At 43.2% G+C, this 13,371-nt stretch overlaps 1 protein-coding gene and 1 non-coding gene across 4 annotated transcripts in view; one reads left to right on the forward strand and one right to left on the reverse strand.

Annotated features, from left to right (window-relative positions):
* The window catches only part of TRIP4 (thyroid hormone receptor interactor 4), an 88,889-nt gene that overhangs the window by 72,369 nt on the left and 3,149 nt on the right, over positions 1 to 13,371 (reverse strand). For 2 of the 3 annotated variants that reach the window (XR_005579302.2, XM_039468631.2), the window contains exons 2-4: positions 10,014 to 10,183; positions 6,747 to 6,880; positions 1,850 to 2,062 (exon numbers count right to left, since the gene is read on the reverse strand). Coding sequence is in view for 2 of the 3 variants with exons in the window: in XM_039468631.2 (XP_039324565.1) it covers positions 1,850 to 2,062; positions 6,747 to 6,880; positions 10,014 to 10,183 (517 nt within the window). In the remaining variant the exon portion in view is untranslated. The remainder of the gene's footprint in view (positions 1 to 1,849; positions 2,063 to 6,746; positions 6,881 to 10,013; positions 10,184 to 13,371) is intronic. The other variant, XM_039468632.2, reaches the window with a different exon arrangement.
* Positions 5,822 to 5,928, forward strand: LOC120364125 (U6 spliceosomal RNA). The gene has a single exon (XR_005579474.1). It is a non-coding gene; the product is annotated as a U6 spliceosomal RNA (small nuclear RNA).

Below are 13,371 nucleotides of genomic sequence, written 5' to 3' on the forward strand. Positions count from 1 at the left end.
AAATTGGCCTCCCAAAGTCCTGGGATTACAGAAAAGAGCCATCATGCCTGGCCTGAGACTCTGTCTAAAAAACAAACAAGGGTCAGGCACAGTGGCTCATACCTGTAATCTCAGCACTTTGGGAGGTCAAGGCGGGTGGATCACCTGAGATCAGGAGTTCAAGACCAGCCTGGCCAACATGCAGAAACACTGTCTCTACTAAAAATACAAAAATTAACTGGGCATGGTAGCAGGAAGCTGTAATCCCAGCTACTCAAGAGGCTGAGGCACAAGAATAGTTTGAATCTGGGAGGCAGAGGTTTCAGTCAGCTCTGATCGCACCACTGCACTCCAGCCGGGGCAAGACAGTAAGACTCTGTCTCAAAATAAAATAAAACAAAACAAAACAACAACAAAAAACTTCAAGGCCAATCTGCTTTACATTACTTTGTTTTTGTTTGTTGAACTAAAAGATCTAAGGGACCTAGGAGAAAACACTGTACAGTACTTCCTGGCAGTTGCCTCAATGACACACAGAGTTCCTGCAAGCAGCTGTAAGAGCTTGCTCTAAAGAGAAAGCTCCAAATGGGAGGAGATTTACTTTAATGGACATTTTTACTGGTAGACATTACATTTTTCAGATCATCCATTGTCTATCAGCTTATTCTGAGCTTATGAAAAATTTAGGTGTCCCACCAGGTGCGGTGGCTCACACCTGTAATCCCAGCACTTCGGGAGGCTTAAGTGGGTGGATCACCTGAGGTAAAGAGTTCAAGACCAGCCTGGCCAATGTGGTGAAAATCTGTCTCTACTAAAAATACAAAAAAGTTAGCTGGGTATGGTGGTGTGCGCCTGCAGTCCCAGCTACTAGGGAGGCTGGGACAGGAGAATTGCTTGAACCTGGGAGGTGGGGGTTGCAGTCAGCCAAGATTGTGCCACTGCACTCTAGTCTGGGCCACAAAGTGAGACTTTCTTTTTCTCAAAGAAGAAATTAAGGGCCCAATCAGAAAAGAGAATAAAATGAAGTAATATGAAATGGATGCCTTTATGAACACCAAATGTTATTCCTTCTGCCAGCCAGCTCAACTTGGTTGAAGAAGCTTTCTAGATAGCTCATTAAGGGTTTTTGTGAGTCATTATCACTACATTCTTGAGGTCATTCTCTCAGACAAAGCAGAGCTATGACAAGGTGGTGTCCTAGAAATAGAAGCTATAATTACCTGAGGATTATGTCACAGAGGCTCTGTTCTCTTAGGGCTAGGAGCCACACCAGAACTGACGCCTTTGACAAAAAATTTTGACTTTTAGGCCCTATAGTTTTCTTAAAGTTAATCTGACACAAGAAGACTTGGATCTCTCAATAATGTATGTTCTCAAAACCCTTCTAACGGCCTTAGTACTAGGATATAACCTGGGGTTTCTTTCTTTCTACTTTTTTTTGAGAAAAGGACTGTTCTCTCACTGCAGCCTGGGCCTCCTGGGATCAACTGAAGCTCCTACTTCAACTCCTCATGTAACTGCTACCACAGGTGCATACCACCACACCCAGATAATTAAAAAAATTTTTTTTTTTGTAGAGACAGGGCTTCCTACATTGCCCAGGCTGGTCTCAAACTCTTGGGCTCAAGTGATCCTCCCAACTCAGACTCCCAAAACCTGTCTTGGCCTCCCAAAGTGTTGGGACTACAGGTGTGAGCCACTGTGCCTGGCCTAACCTTGGGTTTCTAACTAATCATATCCCTGCTACTAGAGTTCACTGGATATCTTAGGAAAGACATTTACTAAGAAACAGAGAAATTACTTCAAATCTGAGTGGCCCTGCATGTTAATACAAAGCACAGTAAAAGAAAATAGAAAAGAAATAATTTACCAGAGTGCCACAGAATAAGCAAGGGCCAGAGCCCTCTTGTTCACAGACAATGCGCCCACAGATGAGACAGTTATTGATGAGCCTGTGCTTCTGGCCCAGGCAATCACAAGGGTGGCGACCAGGGAGCAGGACTGCAAGTCTGTCCTGTCCCTCTCTTGTGTATAAATTGACAAACTTTGTCTTCTTCTTTACAGAGTTGCTGTTGTCTTGTGCCTAATTGTACAAATACATCAGAATAACATCAAATAATTACTGACAATGTAAAGAGTCAAGGGAGAAAATGCTCAGTTCTGTTCAACAACAACTTTTATACTATTCAAGGATCAAGAAAGAAGGCAGGGAAAGGAAGAAACACAAATCAGTTCAATCAAGGGTCTGAGAAATGGTTACACTCTAGAAAAACTAGCTAATAATTACCTTGCCTTTTCTGTTAGTAGCTTTCAGCCCATTACTATGGCTAGTGGAAGTAAATGTAGCTCTTAATTGGTGATCTTATGATTTCCAATAAGCCACCATGCCCAGCTAATAATTTCCTAAAAATACTTTTCTCTATCTCCCTTTGCATCTATTATTCCCTCTATCAGAAGTGTTCCTAGCTCATCTCTTTACATACTGACTCCTTTTCAATGTTCAGATCTTAGTTACAATTTCTCCCCCTTGGAGACAGTTTCCCAAACATGCTATCTAAACTCCGTCCACCAATTACTGTCTATCAAACTGTCCTTTTTATTTCTTACATGGCAATTTTTACATTCTGTAACTGTTTAAACAATTTTTTTCTCTGATTTTTTCTGAGCCACAAAAATGTAAACTCTAAGAAGGCAAGAAAACCTAGTATGTCTTATTTACTGATATATCTCTAATGTCCAGCACTTCACATACAGTAGAAACCCAACAAGTTTCTGAATAACCACATAAACTGCCTATGGAAATTTAAACCCTAGGCAACATGGCAATACCCTGACTCTACAAAAAACACAAAAATTAGCCAGGCATGGTGATGCATGCTGGTAGCCTAGGTACTCAGAAGGCTGAGGTGGGAGGATCTCTTGAGCCCAGGAGGCAGAGACTGGAGTGAGCTGAGATTGAACCACTGCATTCCAGCCTGGGCAACAGAGCGAGACCCTGTCTCAAAAACAAAAACAAAAAATTCAAGACAGATTTTTCTTACAGGTCCAAAAATAAAACTCTAAGTATAGTTGATTCTCATTACTTGTAGATCCAGATCGGGATTCAGTGTACTTACCAAAATTTATCTGTAACTTAAAAATCAATATTCTGGCCGGGCGCGGTGGCTCACGCCTGTAATCCCAGCACTTTGGGAGGCCAAGGTGGGCGGATCAGAAGGTCAAGAGATTGAGATCATCCTGGTCAACATGGTTAAACCCCATCTCTACTAAAAAAATACAAAAATTAGCTGGGCTTGGTGGTGTGCGCCTGTAGTCCCAGCTACTCAGGAGGCTGAGGCAGGAGAATTGCTTGAACCTGGGAGGTGGAGGTTGCAGTGAGCCGAGATGGCACCACTGCACTCCAACCTGGTGCCTGGCGACAGAGCAAGACTCTGTCTCAAAAAAAAAAATCAATATTCCAAGTGCTATCCGTTTCATTTCTGGACACGTACAGAGTGTTGAAAATTTTAGCTGTTGAATGTGCACCTTCTCAGCTAAAGTCAAACAAGGTAATGATCTGCTTTTATTTAGCTCTCATACTATAAATAAATAAGCATCTTTTTCTGTGGCCTATTTAGTGCTACATTTTTATTATCTTGTTGCTTTTTTAGTGATGTCACCATTTAAAATGGCCCCTATGTGTAGTGCTGTAGTGCTACCTAGCATTCCTAAGTACCAGAAGGCTGCACCTTACGGAGAAAACACGTATGTCAGAAAAGCTTCATTCTGGCATAAGTTACGGTGCTGCTCACTGTGAATTCAATGTTAATGAATCAACAATATATATTAAATAAGATGTCTTTAAACAGAAACATACATAAAATAAGGTTATGTATTGACCAACTGATGGAAATGTTGTGACCAGAGGCTCACAAGAATCTAACCCTGAATCTCCCCTGGGAGCAATCGTTCAATATTCACTAAAGCAGTACACATGGTGCCTTTACAAAACATAACTACCATTAAAAATAAGAAATGAAAGGCCAGGCATAGTGGCTCACGCCTGTAATCCCGGCACTTCAAGAGGCCAAGGAGGGTGGATCACAAGGTCAGGAGATAGAAACTATCCTGGTTAACATGGTGAAACCCTGTCTCTACTAAAAATAAAAAAAAAAAAATTAGCCAGGCATGGTAGCAGGTGCCTGTAGTCCAAGCTTTTCAGAAGGCTGAGCCAGGAGAAATGCTTGAACCCAAGAGCTACAGCTAGCAGTGAGCTGAGATCACACCACTGTACTCCAGTCTGGGCAACAGAGTGAGACTCCATCTCAAAAAAAAAGAAAAGAGCCGGGTGCAGTGGCTCAAGCCTGTAATCCCAGCACTTTGGGAGGCCGAGGCGGGTGGATCACGAGGTCGAGAGATCGAGACCATCCTGGTCAACATGGTGAAACCCCGTCTCTACTAAAAATATAAAAAATTAGCTGGGCATGGTGGCACGTGCCTGTAATCCCAGCTATTCAGGAGGCTGACGCAGGAGAATTGCCTGAACCCAGGAGGCGGAGGTTGCGGTGAGCCGAGATCGTGCCATTGCACTCCAGCCTGGGTAACAAGAGCAAAACTCTGTCTCAAAAAAAAAAAAAAAAAAGAAAAGAAAAGAAATGAAGGCTGGGCATGGTGGCTCATGCCTGTAATCCTAACACTTTGGGAGGTCAAAGCAGCGGATCACTTGAGGTTAGGAGTTCAAAACCAGTCTGGCCAACATAGTGAAACCCTGCCTCTACTAAAAATACAAAAAAATTAGCTGGGCATGGTGGCGGGTGCCTATAATCCCAGCTACTCAGGAGACTGAGGCAGGAGAAACGCTTAAACTTGGGGGTGGAGGTGGCAGGAAGCCAAGATCACGCCACTGCACTCCAGCCTGGCAACAGAGCAAGACTCCATCTCAAAGAAGAACAAAAATAAATTACTGTCTCTATAGGAGATGAACCACTTTTTCTGATTTATTCTATCTTCCAGACTTGCTATTTTTTTTTTTTTTTTTTTTTTTGAGATGCAGCTTTGCTCTTGTTGCCCAGGTTGGAGAGCAATGATGTAATCTTGGCTCACTGCAACCTCTGCCTCCCGGGTTCAAGCGATTCTCCTGCTTTAGCCTCCCAAGTAGCTGAAATTACAGGCCACCATGCCTGACTAATTCTATACTTTTAGTAGAGATGGGGTTTCACCATGTTGGTCAGGCTGGTCTTGAACTCCAGACCTCAGGTGATCAACCTGCCTTGGTCTCCCAAAGTGCTGGGATTACAGGCCTGAGCCACCAGGCCCAGCCCAAATTTGCTTTTAATGAGTGCAAAACACTCAAGGACAAAATACAGACTGAAAAAGAGGTTGTAGGCCAAGTATGGTGGCTAATGTCTGTAATCCCAGCACTTTGGAAGGCTAAAGCAGTTGGATTACTTGAGCCCAGGAGTTCAAGACCAGCCTGCACAATATAGTGAGCCTCTGCCTCTACAAAAAGCAGAAAAAAATTAGCTGGGCATGGTGGTATACCCCTGTAGTCTCAGCTACTTGGGATGCTGATGTGAGAGGATCACCTGAGCCTGGGGTAGGCAAAGCTGCACTGAGTCATGATCATGTCAATGCATTCCAGCCTGGAAGACAGGGCAAGACCCTGTCTCAAAAAAAAAAAAAAAAAAAAAAAAAAAGAAGAAGAAGAAGAAAGAAAGAAAGAAAGAAAAGGCTCTGAAAGTTGAATGATGGTGTTATGATGGTGGCGGAGGAGGCTAGCTAAAAACAGGAACATCATTAATAACAGCTACAATTGTGCATTCTTTGAGTACAAACCCACAAAAATGTTCAAGTTAACGCACAGGTGCTTGCTCCAACAGCGCATACACCAAAATTAAAACAATACAGAGAAGATAGGCACGGCTCCTGCACAAGGATGATAAACAAATTCATGGCTGGGTGCAGAGGCTCACACCTGTAATCCTCACACTTTGGGAGGCCAAGGAGGGCAGATCACGAGGTTAAAAGATCAAGACCATCGTGGCCAACATGGTAAAACCCCGGCTCTACTAAAAATACAAAAATTAGCTGGGCATGGTGGTGCACACCTGTAGTCCCAGCTACTTAGGAGGCTGAAGCAGGAGAATCACTTGAACCTGGGAGGCGGAGGTTGCAGTAAGCTGTGATCGAACCACTGCACTCCAGCCTCACAACAGAATGAGAGCAAGACTCCACCTCAAAAAAAACCCAAAAAACAAAAAAACAAACACACACACACACACACACACACAAATTCAGGAAGCATTCCATATTAAAAAAAAAAAAAAAGCAGCAGCAGCATGGGACACATTAAATATTTTCCAACTTACATTTATCTGCCTCAATCTCATCTCAAAGCAAAGATGTCAATTAGCTGGCATGGTGACGTGCACCTGTAATCCCAGCTACTTGGGAGACTGAGGCAGGGGAACTGCTTGAACCCAAAAGGCTCAGGTTGCAGTGAACTGAGATGGTGCCACTGTACCCCAGCTTGGGTGACAGAGCAAGACTCAGTCTTGGAAAAAGAAATAAAAAAAAGCAAAGATGTCCTTATAATACTAATCAGGTTGCCAAAAAAAAAAAAAATCTACCATATAGAAAAGAGTATATATCACATTTTCTCCCTAAAATGCATGCATTTGTTGAAAATTGCCATTCCAGACCAATTTGTATATTTTGCTCTCTGAAATGTATTATCTACTTCCTCTTCTCCCAATAGTCAGGAAAAGCTTCAATCTATAAGCACTCACCTTGGCCAAATCAAAAGGTGTTTTGACATCTGCAGTTGTGTCAAGTTCAGTAAATGCAGAAACTTCCTGTCTGTTTCTCCCTTTCTTCCTAGCCCGCTTTAGATGGTCTCCTGATTTCTGCCCATCTAAAATTTCTTTAAAGACAGAAAAAAAAATACATAAACACACAGACTGATAATAAGAAGATTCCTGGTGAACTTCTATAACTAATAAACTAAGGTGATGCTTAAGAGAGTCAAGATATCAGCCGGGCGCGGTGGCTCACGCTGGTAATCCCAGCACTTTGGGAGGCTGAGGCGGGCAGATCACGAGGTCAGGGGTTAGAGACCTGCCTGACCAACAATATGAAACCCCGTCTCTACTTAAAAATACAAAAATTTGGTGGCTCAAGCGTGTAATCCCAGCACTTTGGGAGGCCGAGGCGGGTGGATCACGAGGTCAAGAGATTGAGACCATCCCGGTCAACATGGTGAAATCCCGTCTCTACTAAAAATACAAAAAATTAGCTGGGCATGGTGGCGCGTGCCTGTAATCCCAGCTACTCAGGAGGCTGAGGCAGAAGAATTGCTTGAACCCAGGAGGTGGGGGTTGTGGTGAGCTGAGATCGCTCCATTGCACTCCAGCCTGGGTAACAAGAGTGAAACTCCGTCTCAAAAAAAAATACAAAAATTAGCTGGGCATGGTGGTGCACACCTGTAATACCAGCTACTTGGGAGGCTGAGGCAGAAGAATTGTTTGAACCCAGGAGGTGGAGATTGCAGTGAGCTGAGAGCACGCCATTGCACTCCAGCCTGGGTGACAGAGCGAGACTCCATCTCAAAAAAAAAAAAAGAAAATTAAATTAGAGTCAAGATATTGTCAGGAATATGATTAATTATTTTTTTCTGTCAAACCAGAATTAAATTTAAATCATCATTTTCTGGCTGGGTGCGGTGGCACACACCTGTAATCCCAGCACTTTGGGAGGCCGAGGCAGGTGGATCATGAGGTCAGGAGTTCAAGACCAGCCTGGCCAACATGGTGAAACCCCATCTCTACAAACAAATAAGTAAATAAAATACATTTTTAAATTAAATAAATAAATAAAAATAATCATTTTCAAGAGTACAGTCAATGAAAGAGAACTCAAACAAGTGGCTGAAGCCGGGCGCGGTGGCTCAAGCCTGTAATCCCAGTACTTTGGGAGGCCGAGGCGGGTGGATCACAAGGTCGAGAGATCGAGACCAACCTGGTCAACATGGTGAAACCCCGTCTCTACTAAAAATACAAAAAATTAGCTGGGCATGGTGGCGCGTGCCTATAATCCCAGCTACTCAGGAGGCTGAGGCAGGAGAATTGCCTGAACCCAGGAGGCGGAGGTTGCGGTGAGCCGAGATTGCGCCATTGCACTCCAGCCTGGGTAACAAGAGCGAAACTCCGTCTCAAAAAAAAAAAAAAAAAAACAAAAAAAAACAAGTGGCTGAGATTAAGAAGTTAAATTAAAATCTGATATTCTAAAATCAGGCTCAGTGGCTCACATGTATAATCCCAGCACTTTGAGAGGCCAAGGCAGGTGGATCATTTCAACCAAGGAGTTTGAGAGCACCCTGGGTAACACAGTGAGACCCTATCTCTAGAAAAAAATACAAAAATTAGCCAGGTGTGGTAGCAGAGGCCTGTGGTCCCAGCTATTCATGAAGCTGAGGTGGGAGAATCACCTAGCCCAGTGCAGTAAGCTGTGATCAAGCCACTTCACTCCAACCTGGGCAATGAAAGTGAGATCACGTCTCAAAACAAAAAAACCTGATATTGTAGATTGTATAATAACTTATTTAGTTTGGTGCTTATCTTTTGTACTGTTTGAATAGCTATCTCTAAATGCTACTCATACTATAATCAATCAACATTTTACTTACAGCCAGGTATGCATATGACTGAAAAATGTTTCTTTTTTTTTTTTTTTTTTTTTTTGAGACAGAGTTTCGCTCTTGTTACCCAGGCTGGAGTGCAATGGCGCAATCTCAGCTCACCGCAACCTCCGCCTCCTGGGTTCAGGCAATTCTCCTGCCTCAGCCTCCTGAGTAGCTGGGATTATAGGCACGTGCCACTATGCCCAGCTAATTTTTTGTATTTTTTAGTAGAGACGGGGTTTCACCATGTTGACCAGGTTGGTCTCGATCTCTCGACCTTGTGATCCACCCGCCTCGGCCTCCCAAAGTGCTGGGATTACAGGCTTGAGCCACCGCGCCTGGCCCGAAAAATGTTTCTTAATGTATAAATTTTTCAAATTATTCTGACGCCAAATTTCTGTCTGTAAACAGGCATTTTTTTTTTGTTGTTTGTTTGTTTTTGTTTTTTTTTGAGATGGAGTTTCGCTCTTGTTACCCAGGCTGGAGTGCAATGGCGCAATCTCGGCTCACCGCAACCTCCGCCTCCTGGGTTCAGGCAATTCTCCTGCCTCAGCCTCCCGAGAAGCTGGGACTACAGGCATGCACCACCATGCCCAGCTAGTTTTTTTTTTTTTGGTATTTTTAGTAGAGACGGGGTTTCACCATGTTGACCAGGATGGTCTCGATCTCTTCACCTCGTGATCCACCCGTCTTGGCCTCCCAAAGTGCTGAGATTATAGGCTTGAGCCACTGCGCCCGGCCTGTAAACAGGCATTTTTTTGTGATATTTTCTCTCTCTTTTTTTTTTTTTGAGACAGATTTTCGCTCTTGTTACCCAGGCTGGAGTGCGATGGCGCGATCTCGGCTCACCGCAACCTCCGCCTCCTGGGTTCAGGCAATTCTCCTGCCTCAGCCTCCTGAGTAGCTGGGATTACAGGCATGTGCCACCATGCCCAGCTAATTTTTTGTATTTTTAGTAGAGACGGGTTTCACTATGTTGACTGGGATGGTCTCGATCTCTTGACCTCATGATCCACCCGCCTCGGCCTCCCAAAGTGCTGGGATTACAGGCTTGAGCCACCGTGCCCGGCCTTTTTGTGATATTTTCTAAGCTGATAAAGAACTAGAGAATCATTACAACCTGAGTAGAACCAAACTAAAAATATGTGTGTGTGTGTGTGTGTGTGTGTGTGTGTGTGTGTGTGTGTATATACATATATATACACACACACACACACACATTTTATATATATATATATACACACACACACAGACACACATGATTGCTTAACTTAGCTGTAAAGAAATGCAAGATGGCAAAAAATAAATAAATAAATAAATTTCTTTAAGCCTGCCCACTTGCCAGTATTTCAACATTTACTTGATTATATTAACTTACCATCTTTTTTGAAACACTGCTGCAAAGGATCAGAGATCAACTCCTGATCATTCTTCTGCCATTTGGTTATAAGTTCTTCTATGAATTGACCTTTTTTGCCTTCATTTCCCTGGAGGAGATCAGTAACATATTCTCGTATCTCTTCAGCACTCTCAATTGACAAAATGTACCTCAGGAGGCAAAGATATAAATTGTTGAAACAAGACTAACTTACACTGTTTCTCAGTAATCTTAACAGAGATCTAGGTAGTAAAACCATTACATTAATCTATTAGAGTCTTTACGTTGAGCCAACTACTATGCTAGATGCTAGAAATACAACAGGACCCTAACTGCTATAAAACAAATGTATACATACATACACTTATATGTAGAAAAAAAACAAAGTTATACACCAAAATGATTACTATTGAGTGACAGGAATAAAGGTAGTTTTAATTTATTTTTACTCTCTTTTTTTTTCCTATAATAAATATGTTTTTAAAATGTATTACATCATAATATATTTGGGAAAAAACATTAAGAGAGAAACAGTGGTTATTTCTGGGTTGTAGTATTATGGTAATTTTGGTTTCTTCTTTCATCCTTTTCTGATTTTTTTACCCCGTACAGTGAATGTCTTACCATTATAGGAGAAAGAAGTGATAAAAATTACTTGTAAGTTAACATATAAGACACTGAAAACATTGTACGATCTGAAGAAACTGTAATTCAAACACAATGGTGTGGAATGCAAGAAAAATTATTATAATAGTGCTATATCCTGGCCGGGCACGGTGGCTCAAGCCTGTAATCCCAGCACTTTGGGAGGCCGAGGCGGGTGGATCACAAGGTCAAGAGATCGAGACCATCCTGGTCAACATGGTGAAACCCTGTCTCTACTAAAAATACAAAAAAAAATTAGCTGGGCATGGTGGCACGTGCCTGTAATCCCAGCTACTCAGGAGGCTGAGGTAGGAGAATTGCCTGAACCCAGGAGGCGGAGGTTGCGGTGAGCCGAGATCGCGCCATTGCACTCCAGCCTGGGTAACAAGAGCGAAACTCCGTCTCAAAAAAAAAAAAAAAAAATAGTGCTATATCCTTTAAATTTTACCAAGTTATGAAATTGTCCCATGACTGGTAGCATATATACTACATTATTTTCCTAGTGTACTGGTAGAATTGGAGAATCATGCTTTAGAGGTGAACAAATCTGCACCTTTGGGCCTACTTAAGAGCATCTTCTGGCTGGGTGTGCTGGATCATGCCTGTAATCCCAACCATTTGGGAGGCTGAGATTGGAGGATCTCTTGAGCTCAGGAGTTTGAGACCAGCCTGGGCAACACAGGGGGATCTTGTCTCTATAGGAAAAATTAAAATCAGCCAGGTATGGAGGCACACGCCTGTAGTCCTAGTTACTTGGGAGGCTGAGGTGGAAGGATCCTTTGAGTCTCGAAGGTGAAGTCTGTAGAGCCATGCATGATTGTGCCACTACATTCTAGCCTGAGACTCTGTCTCAAAAAAACAAAAATGGCCAGGTGTGGTGGCTCACGCTTGTAATCCCAGCACTTTGGGAGGGCAAGGTGGGTGGACCACCTGAGGTCAGGAGTTAGTCACCTGGCCAATATGGTGAAACCCCAGTCTCTACTAAAAATACAAAAAAAACCCAAACAAACAAAAAATAAAACCACACACACACCAAAAACAGGCATCTTCTAATTACTATGGATTATAAAAGACAATGGCTTTTCAGGAATTATACATTTTAATCACCTTGATCCCCAAAGTAACCAGCCCTCATCAAAAGATCAACTGCTTTCAGACTTGCAGAACTCTAAGGAATCCCAAGGGATCATTTAACTCTGGAGTTTTATTTCTTTGTGTTTTTTTTGTTTTTTTTTGTTTGTTTGTTTTTGTTTTTTTGAGATGGAGTTTCGCTCTTATTGCCCAGGCTGGAGTGCAATGGCGCGATCTCGGCTCATTGCAACCTCTGTCTCCTGGGTTCAGGCAATTCTCCTGCCTCAGCCTCCTAAGTAGCTGGGATTACAGGCACATGACACCAAGCCTGGCTAATTTCTGTATTATTATTATTATTATTATTATTTTTTTTTTTTTTTTAGTAGAGATGGAGTTTCACTATGTTGGCCTGACTGGTCTCGAAGTCCTGACCTCAAGTGATCTGACCACCTCAGCCTCCCAAAGTGTTTGTTGGGGTTACAGGCTGAACCACCACACCCTGCTTTTTTTTTTTTTTTTTTAGACGGAGTTTTGCTCTTGTTACCCAGGCTGGAGTGCAATGGCGCGATCTCGGCTCACCGCAACCTCTGCCTCCTGGGTTCAGGCAATTCTCCTGCCTCAGCCTCCTGAGTAGCTGGGATTGCAGGTACGTGCCACCATGCCCGGCTAATTTTTTGTATTTTTAGTAGAGATGGGGTTTCACCATGTTGACCAGGATGGTCTCGATCTCTCGACCTTGTGATCCACCCGCCTCAGCCTCCCAAAGTGCTGGGATTACAGGCTTGAGCCACCGTACCTGGCCTTTTTTTTTTTTTTTTTTGAGACCGAGTCTCACTCTGTCACCCAGACTGAAGTACAGTGGCATGATCTTGGCTCATTGCAACCTCTGCCTCCCAGGTTCAAGAAATTCTTCTGCCTCAGCCTCCTGAGTAGCTGGGATTACAGGCATGCACCACCATGCCCGGCTAATTTTTTGTATTTTCAGTAGAGACAGGGTTTCACCATGTTGACCAGGATGGTCTCGATCTCTTGAACTCGTGATATACCCGCCTTGGCCTCCCAAAGTGCTGGGATTACAGGCTTGAGCCACCGTGCCCGGCCTCAGAGAAGTTCTTATCCCTCCACTTTCAAAGGTTTACGTTTAATTGAGGAAAACCTAGCTGCAAAATGAGCTGCTAAGCTACTATCTATGAGAAGCAATTTCCTTGTTTGTTTTTTGAGATGGAGTCTCACTCTGTCACCCAGGCTGGAGTGCAATGGTACAATTTTGGCTCACTGTAACCTCGCCTCCCAGGTTCAAGCGATTCTCCTGCCTTAGCCTCCAGGGTTGCTAGAATTACAGGCTCATGCCACAATGCCCGGCTAAGTTTTGTATTTTTGGTAGAGACCAGGTTTCATCATGTTGGCCAGGCTGGTTTCGAACTCCTGACCTCAGGTGATCCACTCACCTTGGCCTCCCCAAGTGCTGGGATTATAGGCGTGAGCCACCACGTCTAGAGTGTGAATCAATTTTCTTGATACTGTGTAATCCAAACAAAATACAACTAGATTCTAGACTGAGAAGACTACATCATTCTTACCCTATTTTAAATTATTGATTTATCAAAAATATCCTCAATCTTTTTACCTTTTTGAGACAGAG

Source organism: Saimiri boliviensis, chromosome 2 (genome assembly GCF_048565385.1).
Source record: "Saimiri boliviensis isolate mSaiBol1 chromosome 2, mSaiBol1.pri, whole genome shotgun sequence".
In the NCBI taxonomy this organism is placed as follows: domain Eukaryota; kingdom Metazoa; phylum Chordata; class Mammalia; order Primates; family Cebidae; genus Saimiri; species Saimiri boliviensis.